The sequence below is a fragment of the Grus americana genome, chromosome 10 (assembly GCF_028858705.1).
Source record: "Grus americana isolate bGruAme1 chromosome 10, bGruAme1.mat, whole genome shotgun sequence".
NCBI lineage: Eukaryota > Metazoa > Chordata > Aves > Gruiformes > Gruidae > Grus > Grus americana.
Genome location: NC_072861.1, coordinates 9,425,553 through 9,440,326, shown reverse-complemented (window position 1 = coordinate 9,440,326; position 14,774 = coordinate 9,425,553). Strand labels below are relative to the sequence as shown.

The 14,774-nt window shown below is 41.0% G+C and overlaps 1 protein-coding gene across 1 annotated transcript; it reads right to left on the bottom strand.

Moving 5' to 3' along the window:
• Positions 1 to 490: 490 nt before the first annotated feature.
• MNS1 (meiosis specific nuclear structural 1) lies at positions 491 to 8,740 on the bottom strand. The gene is made up of 10 exons (XM_054836872.1): positions 8,706 to 8,740; positions 8,502 to 8,621; positions 8,151 to 8,278; positions 7,166 to 7,268; positions 6,083 to 6,312; positions 5,280 to 5,496; positions 5,094 to 5,201; positions 3,522 to 3,779; positions 2,485 to 2,610; positions 491 to 796 (listed from the first exon to the last, which is right to left on the bottom strand). Exons 1-10 carry the CDS (start codon positions 8,706 to 8,708, stop codon positions 698 to 700), a joined length of 1,392 nt encoding a protein of 463 aa, XP_054692847.1. The 5' UTR covers positions 8,709 to 8,740; the 3' UTR covers positions 491 to 697.
• Positions 8,741 to 14,774: the final 6,034 nt, after the last annotated feature.

Genomic DNA, 14,774 nt, shown 5'->3' with positions numbered 1-14,774 from the left:
AACTAGATAAAAGTTTGAGTGTAGATGAGCTGAGCGTGTTGTGTACATTAATGAACAGGAGCAACAAAAGCTTGTGCTGCTTGCATGCACCTCTCAAACCTCAGCTGTTTCAATGGATTCCTCCCTTGGAGTAACTGAATTGGAACACGGCACATAAATAGTAAGTTTATGCACCGAAAGAAAGGTATAAACAGTGATTCTGACCTCAGAATGGAAAAATGTCTCTGCTTAAATCCTACTAGCAAAGTAGCAGTGAAACAAGTAACTCGGACCCACCCCTTTGAGATGAGATGAACCACATTTACATTAGTATTTTAATAGCGTAATGCCAGTGCAGATAAATCTTTAAATTAAAACCAGAAATAGTGCATTAAGAGAATCTTACAGTCCATACTGAAATACACATGTGAATTTACACTACCTTAGGTTTTTGCACAGTTGCTGGAGAAAACGTTTTAAACATTGCTACATTACTAAGCAAGAATAATTGAGAAATCCATAACAGTTTATTGATGAAAAATGCCACGTACAACATACACTTAAATAAAACTAGCCGCTCATCAGTTTAGAACTCTGGTCTTAAAATGGAGACTTTTTATGATGGTAAAAAGGAGTTCCTCACTTAACAGCAAATGGAAATTTTCATTAAAATCAGATGACACCTAGTGGCAAACCAGGAGATGAGATGGGGGAAGTTTCAGCTCTCTTCTGAGAATGGATTACCTCTTCTCTTCTGATAAGCCAATCTAAACTCCTCTCCAAGCATGTTAATGTCATCTTTATCTTTGAGTATTCCCTGCAATAAGGGGAAAGAAACACACGTCAGACGGTAAAACACAGTAGAGAGATTATTATGGATGCCTGAAATTTTCTATGGAGGTGAGTGTAATAGCTTCTGTCCCTGGTACCAGTGTTACCTTTGAAACAAACAGCCCTGAAAACCATCACCAAACTTCAGTAGATGAGTTTCAAATTGGTGTACTTGGTGCTAACCTAGAACCCCTGCTGTTGTTCTTCACACAAACGATGATGAGAACCTCATTCTGACACTGTACAAGAGACAGCATTTATCTGCATCCTCTTTCTAATAAAAGTGTTTGTAGTCAGCACAGCACAGGTGCAGGTTTAGTAAAACCACACAACTGCGTTGAAAAGAGGCACTGGCTGGGCTGGGGCTCCATCTCCACCTCTGGTTGTGTTGAAGTGAGCGCATACAAAGACATTATTTTGGAAATCAATGGATACTCAACAACCTAATGGGAAACTATGTTTCAGGGAAGGGAAGCAGGGGAACCCAGAAATCTAAATCTCTAACTAATTCTAAATTAATTTTAGGGCTAAAAACATGTATGATGACAGAACATACCCTGCAGCATTTAGAAAAAAAAAATTACAAATTGCATTTACACCGGAGACTTTACAATCAGGTAGCGCTTTCCTATTTAACCATTCTGAGTGAAATAACGTGATTATGACCACACGACTCAGACATGGCATTGAAGATGAGAAAGGAACAAGTAGAATGTCAGTATCATGGAACAGGTATGAGCCTTGGACACTCTGAAATAGCCAAGACTTCCTACAACAGTAAATTCAAACCAGAAAACTATACTGAAGTATTGCCAATTTTAGTTATCCTTTAATTAAATCTACATTAGAAAATAACTCAACCGCTCCAAATTTTACAAATTCACACACCCAATTAGTATATTAATATTTGAATAACATTATACTCTGCTATATTTACAATGTTCTCCAGTAGCATAGAAAAGAATTTCTTTAAATAGTTGGATATTTCCCTCCCTATTGCAAATGCATTTTTACATCCCTAAAGCACTCCCTGTTCATTTGCATGCCATCAGGTGACCTTTCTGATTATGACGTATAATACAAAATAGATTGTAATTTATTCCAATTACAATAATTACTTCCATCTTTTTAACTTTTAAAAGCACAAGGATGAACAGAGTGAGCTTTGAAATGCTTCTGTAAGCACTGCAGTTTATTGCACTGCAACAGAGCCCAGGCCTTGTTTCCATGGTAACTGAAGACTTAGAAGATGGCCAACACTGTAAGAAATCCCTCCCAAAACACCAACTGAGAATTTTGGTGGAAACAGGGTGTAAGATACAGTGGACCCCTCTCTAGCTAGGAAAGCCCTGCTTTAGAACTTGCATTCCGTATTCCAAAAACTGGATGTGCAAAGTGCTGTGGAAGCTTTCAGCAAGTTCTGTACAAGGCATCAATATTGCAGTAGAGCCCAAAGCCCCTCATACAGAAAGAATGTTTTTGTAAATTGCTTCCCAACTTGAAAAGAAAAAGGAAAAGAAAAAAAAAAAAAGGTGAGCAGAGGAGAGCTGACAATAAGGAGACCCACTGACTCCAGGAATGTACACAGTTCTGTATACATTCACCTTAGATCATCCAAGAGAACACTGATTTACAGGACAAACATTTAAAGCATTTAAAGTAGAATTCACTTACTCGAGGAAGATAACCCAGTAACTTAGATGCATGGTCTTTCAGGAGTTTCTGCCTCTCTTCTTCAACAATTGCACGGATGTTTTCTTGTCTTCTCTTTTCTAACTGTCTTTCTTCAAGTTCACGCTCCTACAATAAACAAGCAAGTTTTTGGAACTGTTCAGTTTCAGCTCGGGGAACATTTGTTTCCACCAATACCCACCATAGTATAAAGAGAAAATTTTCTGGGGGGAGTAAATTTTTAATTTCTACTTATTAACTCCTGGTCATGGGAAATTAATTTGAAAAGGATGGAAAAGTGTCTGTAAAAACCCACATAGCACTACTTAGACAATACATGTTTGGTAACTAGAAAAAAAGCTCAGACAAAAGGGAAGACTGAATGGCAAGAAAGGGGCTAGTCTGCCACGCAAGTGTTTGGTCTCATACTAGAGGCCCTGTGAATGGTAGTTAGGTGTGAAGTTCCAGTTCCTCCTTGGCTCTCAGACAGGTCAGTCTGTTCCTGCCCTACTGTCCTAACCCAGGAAAAGGAGAAACAGGCACGTATTCTCATGCTGATGATTAGAAATTGCACTTCACATTACATACGTGATTTATACTCTGTAACAGGTCTGAAAACTGCAGTATAGGATTCCATGACTTGTTTTCAGTTTACGCCTTTTCCTCTGATGGGAATTCGAGAGACTTAATCTACACTGAAGGCTGGGACTTGCCCTTCTCACACACTGTCATCAGTGCTGCTGATCGGGGCACTGCCCTGGACAACAGTTGTGTAGCTGGTGCCACGGCTCTTCAAGAGAGATTTGCAGAGCATGTCAGGTATACAGGGGTCTAACCCCTTGAGCTACAAATATGTTAGCTCTGAAAAGACCTTTTTTTCTGTCAGCAAACCAAACTACAGGCCTGCTTCTCCCTGCACATTTCTCTGCAATTCCCATCACCCTTCCCTCCTAACAATAGTCTCATCACTTTGGATAGCGGAAGTATTCTCATATTGAAACACTTTGGCTCAAAACAAAGGTGAATGTGAAAGCTCTTACTTTATCTGCAATAAACTGTTTGCGACGGTCTTCAATAAGTTTTTCCACAGCCCTTCTGTGTTCAAGCTGTTTCATTCTTCGTTTCTGAGCATTCATCTGTTCAATGCGATCATCCTCTGCAAACTTGGCCAACATCTGTTGTCTGAAGGCTTCTTCCTCTTCTTGCATAGCTTGTTGCGCTACCTTCTTTAAAGCAAATTGCTCTTCATACGTTTGCCTTAAGTCTAGGCGTTGCCTTATTCTCTTTTCAATTTCTGCCTATAAAGGAAATTTAATAAAATGCCGTGTTATTTTGGACAACTTTGATCATCATCAGCCAATCTATTTATCTTGGAATAAATTTACTGTAGCTGTTACCTTCTAGCATAAATAACTGGAGCACACACTCCCTAACTGGCAGCGCTTCCCAGTATTAACCAGCTTAGCAAATGTCTCAAGATTATCAAAATTAAGTCCAAAACAAAAGTAGATTTTTTTTTTCCACTAGCATGAAGTGAATCAACAAGACAGTTGTCCTGAACAACTCTAAAAATAACAGTATTGAGTATCTCAGCCTGTGTTACTTTTTATCACCCACAGCAAGATAAGAGCGCGGGCAGGCCCATAGGAAAAAGCAAATGGATATACAAAAAGCAAGCAGTTAATTAATCTGCTCAGGTTAAACTTGAACTTGAAAGTAACTGGCATTCTCCTTCAGGAGATAAATAAATGTATAAAGGGGACAATAAAGGTATTCAAACCTTCAGTTGTCTTCCTGGTTGAAATAAAAACATAAATACATTAGGGATGGCAAAGGAAACTCAAAGGACAGAATTCTCCCTCCAAAAACTAAGTTAATATACAAACTGCTTGTCTGACTCAGAACCTTTAGGAAATAGTGATGGAAACAGACATTTTGTGCCAGAACAGAATTGAAAACAATTCAAATTCATTTAATACACCTAAAACCATGTCAGAATTAAGCTTTTTGCTTTGAGATGGCTCACAAACCAAAATGGGCTCAAGGAAGTCCCTCAAAAACCTCCCAAAGTCAAATAGCACCACAGACTTTGTAAATACAGAATGTGCAAAAAAACCCAACCCAGTCAATGAGCAACCCTGTCAGCGTTGTCAGAGGAAAAGTAGTGGAAATGGGAGCTCATCCTCGATGCATTAGGAATTGCACGTGGGAGATACTCTCACTAAATGTTCTTTAAGCATCACAACAATTTCCAAAGACCGAAGGAGCGCTGCTCCATCGCACAGACATCAGAAGTGAAAGGACAGGGGAAGACTATGTAAAATACTGCCCCTGCATTCACTTTATTACTTGTTTTCTACATCAGTGATTCAAAATGGTTTCATTTTCTCTTTAAGTTTTCATATCTGGTCTGTTCAAATTAGATTAGTTTACCCATAGCTACAAGCGCTCCATGAATTATATGTTCTGCTGCATATACGACACATGAAAAAACTGCTATCTGTCAAGTACCAAAAACCCCATATATATATCTGCAGGAGAAGTCCAGGGAAAGTGAAATATTCCGCCCCCCCGATACACAGGTGCTACTTCAGCTACCTGCCAGCACTCACCATCTCCTTCTTCCTTTCTGTCTCCGCTTGTTCTTCCAGATACAGCTCTTGGCGGATTTGTTCCAGTTCTTCACGCTTCTGTTGTTCTCTTTCCAGATTTTGGGCAATCTATGACAAGAAGGAAGGATTTCTACATGAAAACCAAGAATGTACAATAATTTTTTCTACAGTTTCCATTTTTGATACCATGCTTTGAAGTCTTTGTTTTTTCTCCTCAGTGTCTCGAACTTTAGCCATCTGATCTTCTTCTCTTTGTCGCTGAATATTGGCAAACTCCATGATTTTCCTATTTTCTTCTTCCATCTCTTCCTGTTTCCTTCTCCTCCAGATAGCTTGTTCTTTTTTAAATTCTTCAATATATGCCTGAGTTGCTCTCATTTTATCTAACTTCAGTTGTTTTTCCCTGTAGAAGATGGAAAAAAATGTTTAAAGTTATTTAACATACTGCAGAGTAACATTAAACAGACCACATGCTCATCATTCACAATATATTGCAGAGATAAGGACTTAAATGACTCTCCTTACCCACTCAGCTACGAAATAGGTATATAAATTGAGAATACTCATTAATGAATTGCCCCCAAAAGGAAATCTCACATCTAACACCTTTCTTCAGGGAAACAGACTGCACACATAGGTACTCGCTACTGCTCCATTTTATACACTCTCCATCAAAACAGAAAGAAGAGGAGAAGGAAGCCCAAGAGCCCAGCGGCACCAGAACCTCCTAAACTTTTTATTTATAGAAAACTCTTCTCCACACACACTACCACCCTGCCCTCAGAAACAAGAATAACAAGAACATTCTGATGTTTAAACAGCAAAACCCACACAAGTCAGGCTGCTGTTTGTCGTGCAAAACACGACCAAGGAAAATTAAAATAGGCCTTAGTCTATGAAATAAATGTATACAAATTAGTTTTCCATACAGAATTGTATGAGTTGTTTTGTTTCAAATTAATAAATAATAAAAATGTAAAGTAACTAACATTTGGTCTTCCTCATAGATCTTTCTTACAATTTCATCAATCATGAGTTTCTCTCTCAGAAACTCTTTATAAGCATCCTGCTTCTTCATGTCTTGTTCCTCAAGCTGTTTCTCCAGTTCTTGCTGATACATTATTTTCTCCTTGTTTCGCCTCAGTTCTGCAGAACTTTCTTCTTTTATTACCCTTTCGTACTCTTCCTTCATCTTTTGGGCTATTTCAGCCTCACGCTTCTATAGCGGGGGAGAAAGCAATGCAAGATTCCTTTTCATTCACAGTAATACAAATTGGAGTGAAAAATTACACAGCATAAAAAGGAATTATACTGCATTACAAAAATGGAATGTTTTCCATCTCAGTCTATAAATATAGTGCCTTAACATGCTTAATAAGTTAATTCAGAAGAAGAACCCTTGAAGAGAACCCTCAATATCTAAACAGCTTGAGGAGAAGTAACAGTACCTAACGGAAGCTACATATTGAACAAAGATGCAGCAGAGCACTTTGGCATGAGTGGAAGCCGCTCACATCAGCGCAATGACTGGAGCATGGTTTGACTATGTAGAACAGCCTCAATAAACATGTGGTCTTTACAGCAATTTGTGTAAACTGAACTTTGTATAAAACATTAACATAGTCAGAATCATCTGCCTGATCGCCAATATTATTCTATGCATGAATAAAAGTTTGCAATTCTTTCTGAAGTTATTCAGATACATGTTTAATAATAGTAACAACATTTGCAATCATCTGCTTTTGAGGTAAGGATTCGCCACGGTAAACGCTTACTGTACAAAATGCATCATAGTTTTAACTTGGATAAATAGTTCAAAACTAGTAAAATAAGTCCATTCATACAGCTTAATTTACTACTACTTTGATAGCAATGTCAAAATAAGCCTTTTGCTTACGGCTGGTTACTACCAGCTAATTAGTCCTCCTTAACGCAAACCGTTTTCAATAAACACTGCATGCCTAAACCTAACAACGTTTTAGATGAAAAGGCCAGCTTCAAAGGAAAAATTTTCAGCACAATCTGTACAGTTCCAGCACGCAGGTGCTGGGACACTCTGTGAAGCCAATTACCATTTTCTCATACTTTATAGCTTCTTTTTCAGCTATCTGTGCAGCTCGCTCTTTATTCACGTAAGCAGATTTTAGCTTTTTTTCTAACTCTCGAAGTTCAAGACTGGAAAAAAAAAAAGAGGAAATATCCTATTACAAGGAAGTAAGTACCTGTAGGAAAGAAATTGAAATTTCCATCACTATTTAAAGGCAATTAAAAAAAGAGATTTTTCAGGGAAAACCCAATTTTAGACAAAAGATATTGCTCTAGTAGAAGAGCAGAAAAAGAAAACAAAATCTGTTTTAAAACAAGGGTTATCTACATTTGTACATATGCTATCAATGGTTTTGCATACTTTACATCTAACTACATAAATGCATATATACAAACAGGTATGCTTATAGATATGTGTAAGCATATGTACGTATTCAAAATGAAAAAAATTTGTGGATCAAAGAGTTCTGCTGACAAAATTTGCTTAAAATTAACTTTTAATCATACCTTGATCTTGAATAACTTTTCTTTCCAGGTGAGACTCATTTCTGCTTGTGCTACAACTCTCACAAAGTCTGTCGTGCCCTGTCCCCAGTGACCCTGCACTGCCATCACACCTCCCTTCTCCTCCTCTGTCTCCTGTTCACCCCCAACACGCTTTGCTGACACCTGGAGCAACCTCTCTGCTCACAGCCTTCTCCTAAGCACTTCTCAAAACCTACCTTCTCCTACGTTTTTTCCACTTGTGATCTCCTCTACCGCCCAAATTCAAAGAACTAAAGCCTGTTTAAAAAATAAATTACTAAAACTTCCCCTCCGTTGCTTGAAACCATCTCACACTGCAATCTGCATCTAAGGTTCAGTCCAAAGCACGATCAAGAGCAACAAAAACCGAGCAGGAGGTACACAACGGACTAAATACTTCTATAAAGCCACTTTTCACAGTTGGGTTGATTTACCATAACAGCTAGTTAAACAAAGCAGTGAGATTTTTGAAGATTTTTTTTTTACCTGTTCTCTCTCACTTGTTGCCTCATCTTTTCATCTTTCAGTTTGTCGCGGTTCAGCCTGGCCAGCTCAGCCGCCAGCCTCTCCTCCTGCTCCACCTGCAGCTCTCTCCGTGTTCTGGCCTCTTTTGCCTGGCCAGAACAAACAAGTCCCTGACAGCTCCGCTCCGCGCGTCCGCACACGCCTTTGGGGCCCGGCCGTTTGCAGGACCACGTAGTCAGAAAGCGATTTTGAAAGGGCAGCGCTTTCCCGGGGCAAAGCCAGGCCGAGCTCGCCCCGCCGGACCGCAGTCGGACACGCGGAGGCCCCCGGCACACGGGGCCAGCCCCGGTCGCGCCGCCCCGCGGCCCTTACCCGCAGCACGGCCTCCTCCAGCCGCCGCTCACGCTCCAGCGCGGCCCGCAGCCTGGCGGCCCGCCTCCGCCCGCCACGCTCCTCCGCCTCCGCCAGCCCCGAGCCCCGCTGCACGGACGCCTGCGGGCGACGAGAGAGTGGTAGTGCCGCAGGGCACCTGCGGCTCCGGGCCCCGCTCCCCCCCCCGCCGCCAGCCCCGCTCACCATCTCGCCCGCCCGCCCGCCCCGGAGCCGCCGCGCCGCGCTGCCATGGCAACGAGCAGAGCGGCCGGGCTCAAAGAGGGGAAGTCTGTATTTAGCTTCCGGGGGAAATCGGCACCGCTGATTGCCCGAGAGGGCGCCTCGACCCTGGCACGTGACTCGGAGCAGACGGAGCGAGCGCTGCCTGCCGTCATCGGGGCGACCGGCCCCAGCGACCCCGCGTGACCAACACCCGCCGCGGGCAGCCGGAGCTCCGCCCTTCACAGGGGCCGGAAGTGCAGGTTCCGAGCCGAGGACGGCAGCGGCGCAGGCAGGAGCCCGCCTAGGCCCTGGGTCCTCACTCGCGCTCAAGAACTTGGTTGTGGCAAGAGCTACACCCCGAATGTATTCTTTTCGGTCTCTTTTCAATTCCCCTTTACGTCAGTAGGAGATGCTGCACATTTTCACGCATTCGCTATGTTACAGAAGTCGGTAAACACAATTGTCCAGGAGGGAACTGCCCAAGGAGCAGCCCCGGTTAGGTTACTGGCACATGCATCCATCCATCCCCCCTCCCTTGCTCTGGAGAAGTGGGAATCTCTGAAAGTGGAGCACAAGGAGGTGGAAGACACACTTACTAAAATATCTTAAATAATTAAAAGAGCATTTCTTGAATTATTAAGTTGCATGCTTTACCCACATATAGCCACAAAAGCTAGGTGGCAGCATTTAATTAGGAATTTCTCTCCTTCATAATTATAATGATGGCTCCCAGACAAGTACGGGGGATACAGTCACAGGGAAAAAGGCAACAGCCAAAATATTAACCATGAACATCACCAAAATACATCATTCCACATGATTCTGGTAAGGTTGCTTGGCATACAGCATGCCTCCTTTAAACCCGATAGGCAAAAGGAAAACCTAGCCCTTAGTTTCTCCAGAGACATATCTTACACAGAGCACAACTGTTCAGAGTTTCTCCAGACTGACTTTGCTCCAGGAAGGAAATGAACATTGTGGCAGCCAATTTCCCAAACTCTGCCCACCCACTTTTACCACTTTTCTTACCTCTATTTTACTTTTTACATAGTTATGTGAGACTAAGGACATTTAAGCTTATTTAAAGCAGCATTTTAAAATCCATTAACATCACCAACTTTATAAAATTAATTAATAAAGCTTAAGAGAAGAACATCTCTCAGTATTAGATACTAAGTCTGCGTGTTTCTATTGACTCTGTACTAGATATGCCTATATCAATATATTTACGGGATGAGAACACTCATTGTTTTAAATCAGTTCCCAGTCTTTTACAATACCTCCCAAATTTGTGGAATTCTCTCTGAAGCTTTGGTTATTCTTTGCCCTTTTAACGGGAAAATGTTTTCCCACAATGCTTGGGGGGGTAGAGTAAACTATAGAAGGCCATGTCTTTAACTGAAATGATACAAGCAGAGAGAGAGAGGAGACAGAAAAAGATCATAAACTTTCCCTACTACTTCTTTCCAACTGGTGTTACCACTACAGCGCGCTCTCAACAGCAGGCAAGGAAACAAGTAAATGTCCAAAACCCTGTCCCCCAATGATTCCTGGGTGCTGACTTAGAAAGGAGGAAGCTGATAACCACACTGACACAGCACTGACTTTCAGTGCTCAAGGTTTGGAGGTGGCAGGGGTGGGGGTAAAAGGTGCAAAAGAGACTTTTCTGTCCTTTCTCCTCAGTAAACAGCCATATGCCTTGCTGGAAATAAGTGGAATTTTCTTTCTTACCAAACAAAACAACACAATCAGGTCCCCTCACCTCACTTCTGAAGTAATAGCAAGTAACCTTCAGATGTAAAATTTCATCTTTGCTCACATGATGTCCTTAGTTTGGAACAGCAACACACTAAAATGAGAACATAAAAGTATACCTTGGTTCAGCCACCAGGACAGCAAGGCATTCAGACAGAAAAGTGAGAGTAAAAATGCTTGAAAAACACACGTATATCAGAGACCAACAAGTCAGTTCACAAAGTTCTTCTTAATTTTAAGATGTGGCTTGTATTTGCATGTAAACAGTATTTGCGAGCAGTGTATCTGTCACAGCAGGGACAGAACACAGCACTAATATCCACGAAGATCCCAAAGGGAAAATATTTTGAGGTTTCCAGTCCCTGGTGCCTCATTGTTCTTTTATTTCCCATGCTTTTCAGATTTGCTGCAGTGCGTTTAAAGTGCAAAGAAAAAAATGCAGCCAGAGAATTCTTTTATCCTTGATACTGTCACCAAAATCCAGGAATAAAAGAAAACTCCTTAACACCAATTTAGCATTAAGAAGCCGGCATTTCCTTTTATTGCAGCGCTGGGTGTCAGGAGGATAGTTCCTCTAATCAGGCACACCTAACGCTGGTTCTCTTGTCATATTTATACACGAATATTACAAAGATTACAAAGTGGTATGCTCCCCATTACAGTAATTGGTTCATATTTCTTCGCCTAGTATGCAAACTAGAACGCATGCTCAGTTCCTTTCTCCACCTCTATCTTCTGAGTAGGTCATATAATTTGGATAGGGGGCTTATGGGTCGGTGGTCATGGGGACCCTGGCCCAAGTTACCCTTCCCCTAGTTTCTCAGTACTTCAGTGTTGGTAATTGTTCGCTATATGCTTCAGGAAGATAAGGATGCTCCTGGAGGCAATTAGTGTCCTCCCTTTCTGAAAAGTATGCATATAAGGACCTTGAAGTGTTTTGTAGCTCCCCCTTTTTATCATGATGTGTAGCAGGTGCTCATTGTAAGAATCATTAGCCTTCTACCTAAAGTAACAATGAATAGTTTCTTATCACATATAATACAAGTAGGCCTTCGTTACAGGCCTATTTTTTGGCTACAAAACCTTATGGCAGTTTGTGCTCAGAAACTCTTAGTTTAATGCCCCCATAGTTTTCCCTCACCATAAATTAAGCCACAGGGACAGTTCAGTAAACACACTGTGTGTGCAGACTTCCAAAGAAATCTGAGTAACCTTTCAGCATGTACAATGACCCCATGTAGAGAACAGGCAGGAGAAAATACTCCAGACACTCCACAGAAACACCCAATATGCCTTTGTCTTGCTCCTTTCGTTACACTGAATACTTAAAGATGAAAAACAATCATTTCCCCCAATGCAAAATACAACTGCTGGTCTCATCTCTTCTTGAGAGCTCCCCCAAGAACTGCCAGCTCCTGTCCTAAAGCTTGATCATCCTAATTTTTTCCCCTTAGATCTAACCAGAACTTCCCCTCCTTCAGTTTGTGACTGTTGGCCTCTCGGGCTCCCACTGTGCTTCTCAGCAAAGAGCCCAGCTCTGTCTCCTTGGTGCCGTCCCTGCAGCTACCAGGGCTGCTGTTTGGTCCCCCCAGGGGACCTCCTGTGGTCTGCACCTCCCTGTGTGGATCACCCGCAAACTTGCTGGGGGTGCAGGCGCATGGGTAGCACTCTTAGCACATCCTGTTCTCCTCACTGAGGTCATCTGCTTTGGGTGATTCATCTCTACCTGAGGGGGGAGCATCTGCTTTTGCTGTACAGCCACAGCAAGTCACTGCCTCATGTAGGGGCCTCCCTCAGACTTTCTTATTTGTGAAGAAATCATGCACTGTGTTGAAAACAGGCCTACCTTTTCCTCACATCGAAAAGCAGACCTCCTTGATAGCACCAACTAATTTCTCAGTTAAAGACCTAAGAATTTAACACTTGCAGAGTTCAGTGGAGGCAGAGTGGCTCACAGCGTATCTGAAAGAATAGAATGAAAGCATGCAGTTTTAGCAACCAGCTGGGTCAGACTCCTTAAAAGTCTAATGTGTTTAAGTTTTCTTTCCATAATATAATTTATGAAATCTTTAGATAATGAAACTCGGCAGTCCTTTCTCAGGGTTAACATAGCATACTAATAAATGATTCCGTTCTTGGTCTCAATGTCACCACCTACTGATCAACTCGTGACAGCAGAAATGAAGACTCCTGAGGAATGAAAATTTTGCTAGTGATAAAAGTAGTGAAATGGAGCATTAAAGGGAAAAAGAAAGTTCCCTTTATTTTAGCAGTTTAAATTGACAGTGATGCAGGAGCACACAGCAGAAAAGGTCATTAAACGAGAACAGTGAAGACATCTTGCAGGTTTACCTCTTTTCTAGGGCATTTTACCAGATGATCACAACAAAAGACAGTGACAAATGCGTTCCAGCTGAGATAAGATATGTGGTCATGCTGACTCTGCAACATTATAAACCACTATTGGGGATAATACAGCTTCTCTGTGAGGTAATTTACCTTCTTTGGATGAAAAGATAAATGTGAATTAACAGGGAAGAGTCTGAAACATCTGAGCTGTGCTATTGATCTACTAAAGACCTAGATAAGTCACAGAGAAACTAATGCTTGCTTTGCGTGAGATTAGTGATGGATGAGATAGCAGATTTAGCAGCTAAGGGGCTATCACTGTCAAGAAAATCTTAGCACTAATTTTTATTTTTTTTTTAATTATCCTGCAGAGGTAGGGAAAATAGGCCCATGGCAGCAGTAGGCAGAAGTGATCTTTTACATATGACATTATGGAATGTAAACAAAAATATTACAAGGAACAAAAATACTCAGTGCTTCAAATGTGTTAACAAAAATACAGCTGTTCATTATAAGAAAAATGTCGGTTTAATAAATATTTAGCTGTAGTGTTAAGTTTTCAAAAAATAAAGAGAATAAATGGACTGTCTCAGGCCAGAAAGGATGTTTGTGCAAAGGTCATGAACAGAAATTAGTCTTTTAGGGGCGCCACATTCTTTGTTTTGGGGCTTCCATCTCTGCTCAGTCCAACCAGTCAAGAGTAAAAGCTGTGAACTGTGCATCTAAAGGCTGATGTGACTAGAACTATTAGAATTAATTTATATCCACAGCATCGTATGGCATGTATTTCTGGGTAAACTTAAGAGTTTTTAACATTTCCTATTAATATTTATTACTGATTTATTCAAGTTTATAAAACACCCACCTACTCTTCTGAGCAGAGACATTGTTTTTAACAACTGAATACATGAATTCCAAAGAAAACAGGTTAATTTTACTCTACAGTGATATTACGCTCCAATGTTTCTTAAAGAGGGTATTTTTGTTGGTTGAACATGAAATAATTGTTATTCTAGTTAAAAGGGCAGGATAACACCAAAACAGATTCCTTAGGTAGTTTGTAGAGAGGATCTTTAAAAATAAAAATTGTAGTGTAGCGCAACTACACTAGATTCTGCTTCTGTGCAGGCAAAAGGATTAGACAGCCCCTTCCAGTTTATGTGTTGACAAAATCATTTTTCATCCCACAATCTCTTACCTCCACACAATCCTCATAATTTCTTTGTTTCCATATTAGCAATGCCAGAAACATAAGTGCTTCTTGAAACATGCAGCCCAAACTCATTTGACACTGTAAAACAAAAGTAGGGAATTAGGACACTATTTCATCACTCATTTTCAAGCCAGCATTCAGCCTTTCAGGATTTGTTCAGGGTCAAGATGGGAAGACTGCCTCAGGCTCTCTATTTATTTCATTTTTTTGGTGGGGTGCTTCTGTTTCTCTGCAGCTTCTGTCCCATTCCTATTACATTATTTACATTGTTTAGTAGTTTCTAAGTGTCCTACATATTCTGTAGTTTCTTAGTATTTCCCTACTTTAATCTATATTGCAGTTCAATAGCTTCTTATAGGTAATCTGAAAAAAAGACAGCCATTACACCACCACCATCAGCCAGGTTTTGTACAACATCCAACATCCATTCAGTGAGCTGGGAAATGAGCTTTTATAGCACGCAAAGTCTGAGCTTTCTTGCCAACTGGCTGCCTGGCTAGTAGATCTGCTTGGGTTATGGAACAGGGCATTTCTCCTGTGCATTTGGCACTTTGCTAGCATTCAGTGATCAAAAAACGATTAGAAAGCCATGTCCACCATGCTCTTTTTAATCCAGCTAGCAAACACTTGGGAGAGCACAAGCTGCAAATTACCAGGCTTTCTGCTTCACCTGTAATATTTTTAAGCAAATGTTCTAGGCAGAGCAAATATAGTTCTTCTATGTAAAGAATGTA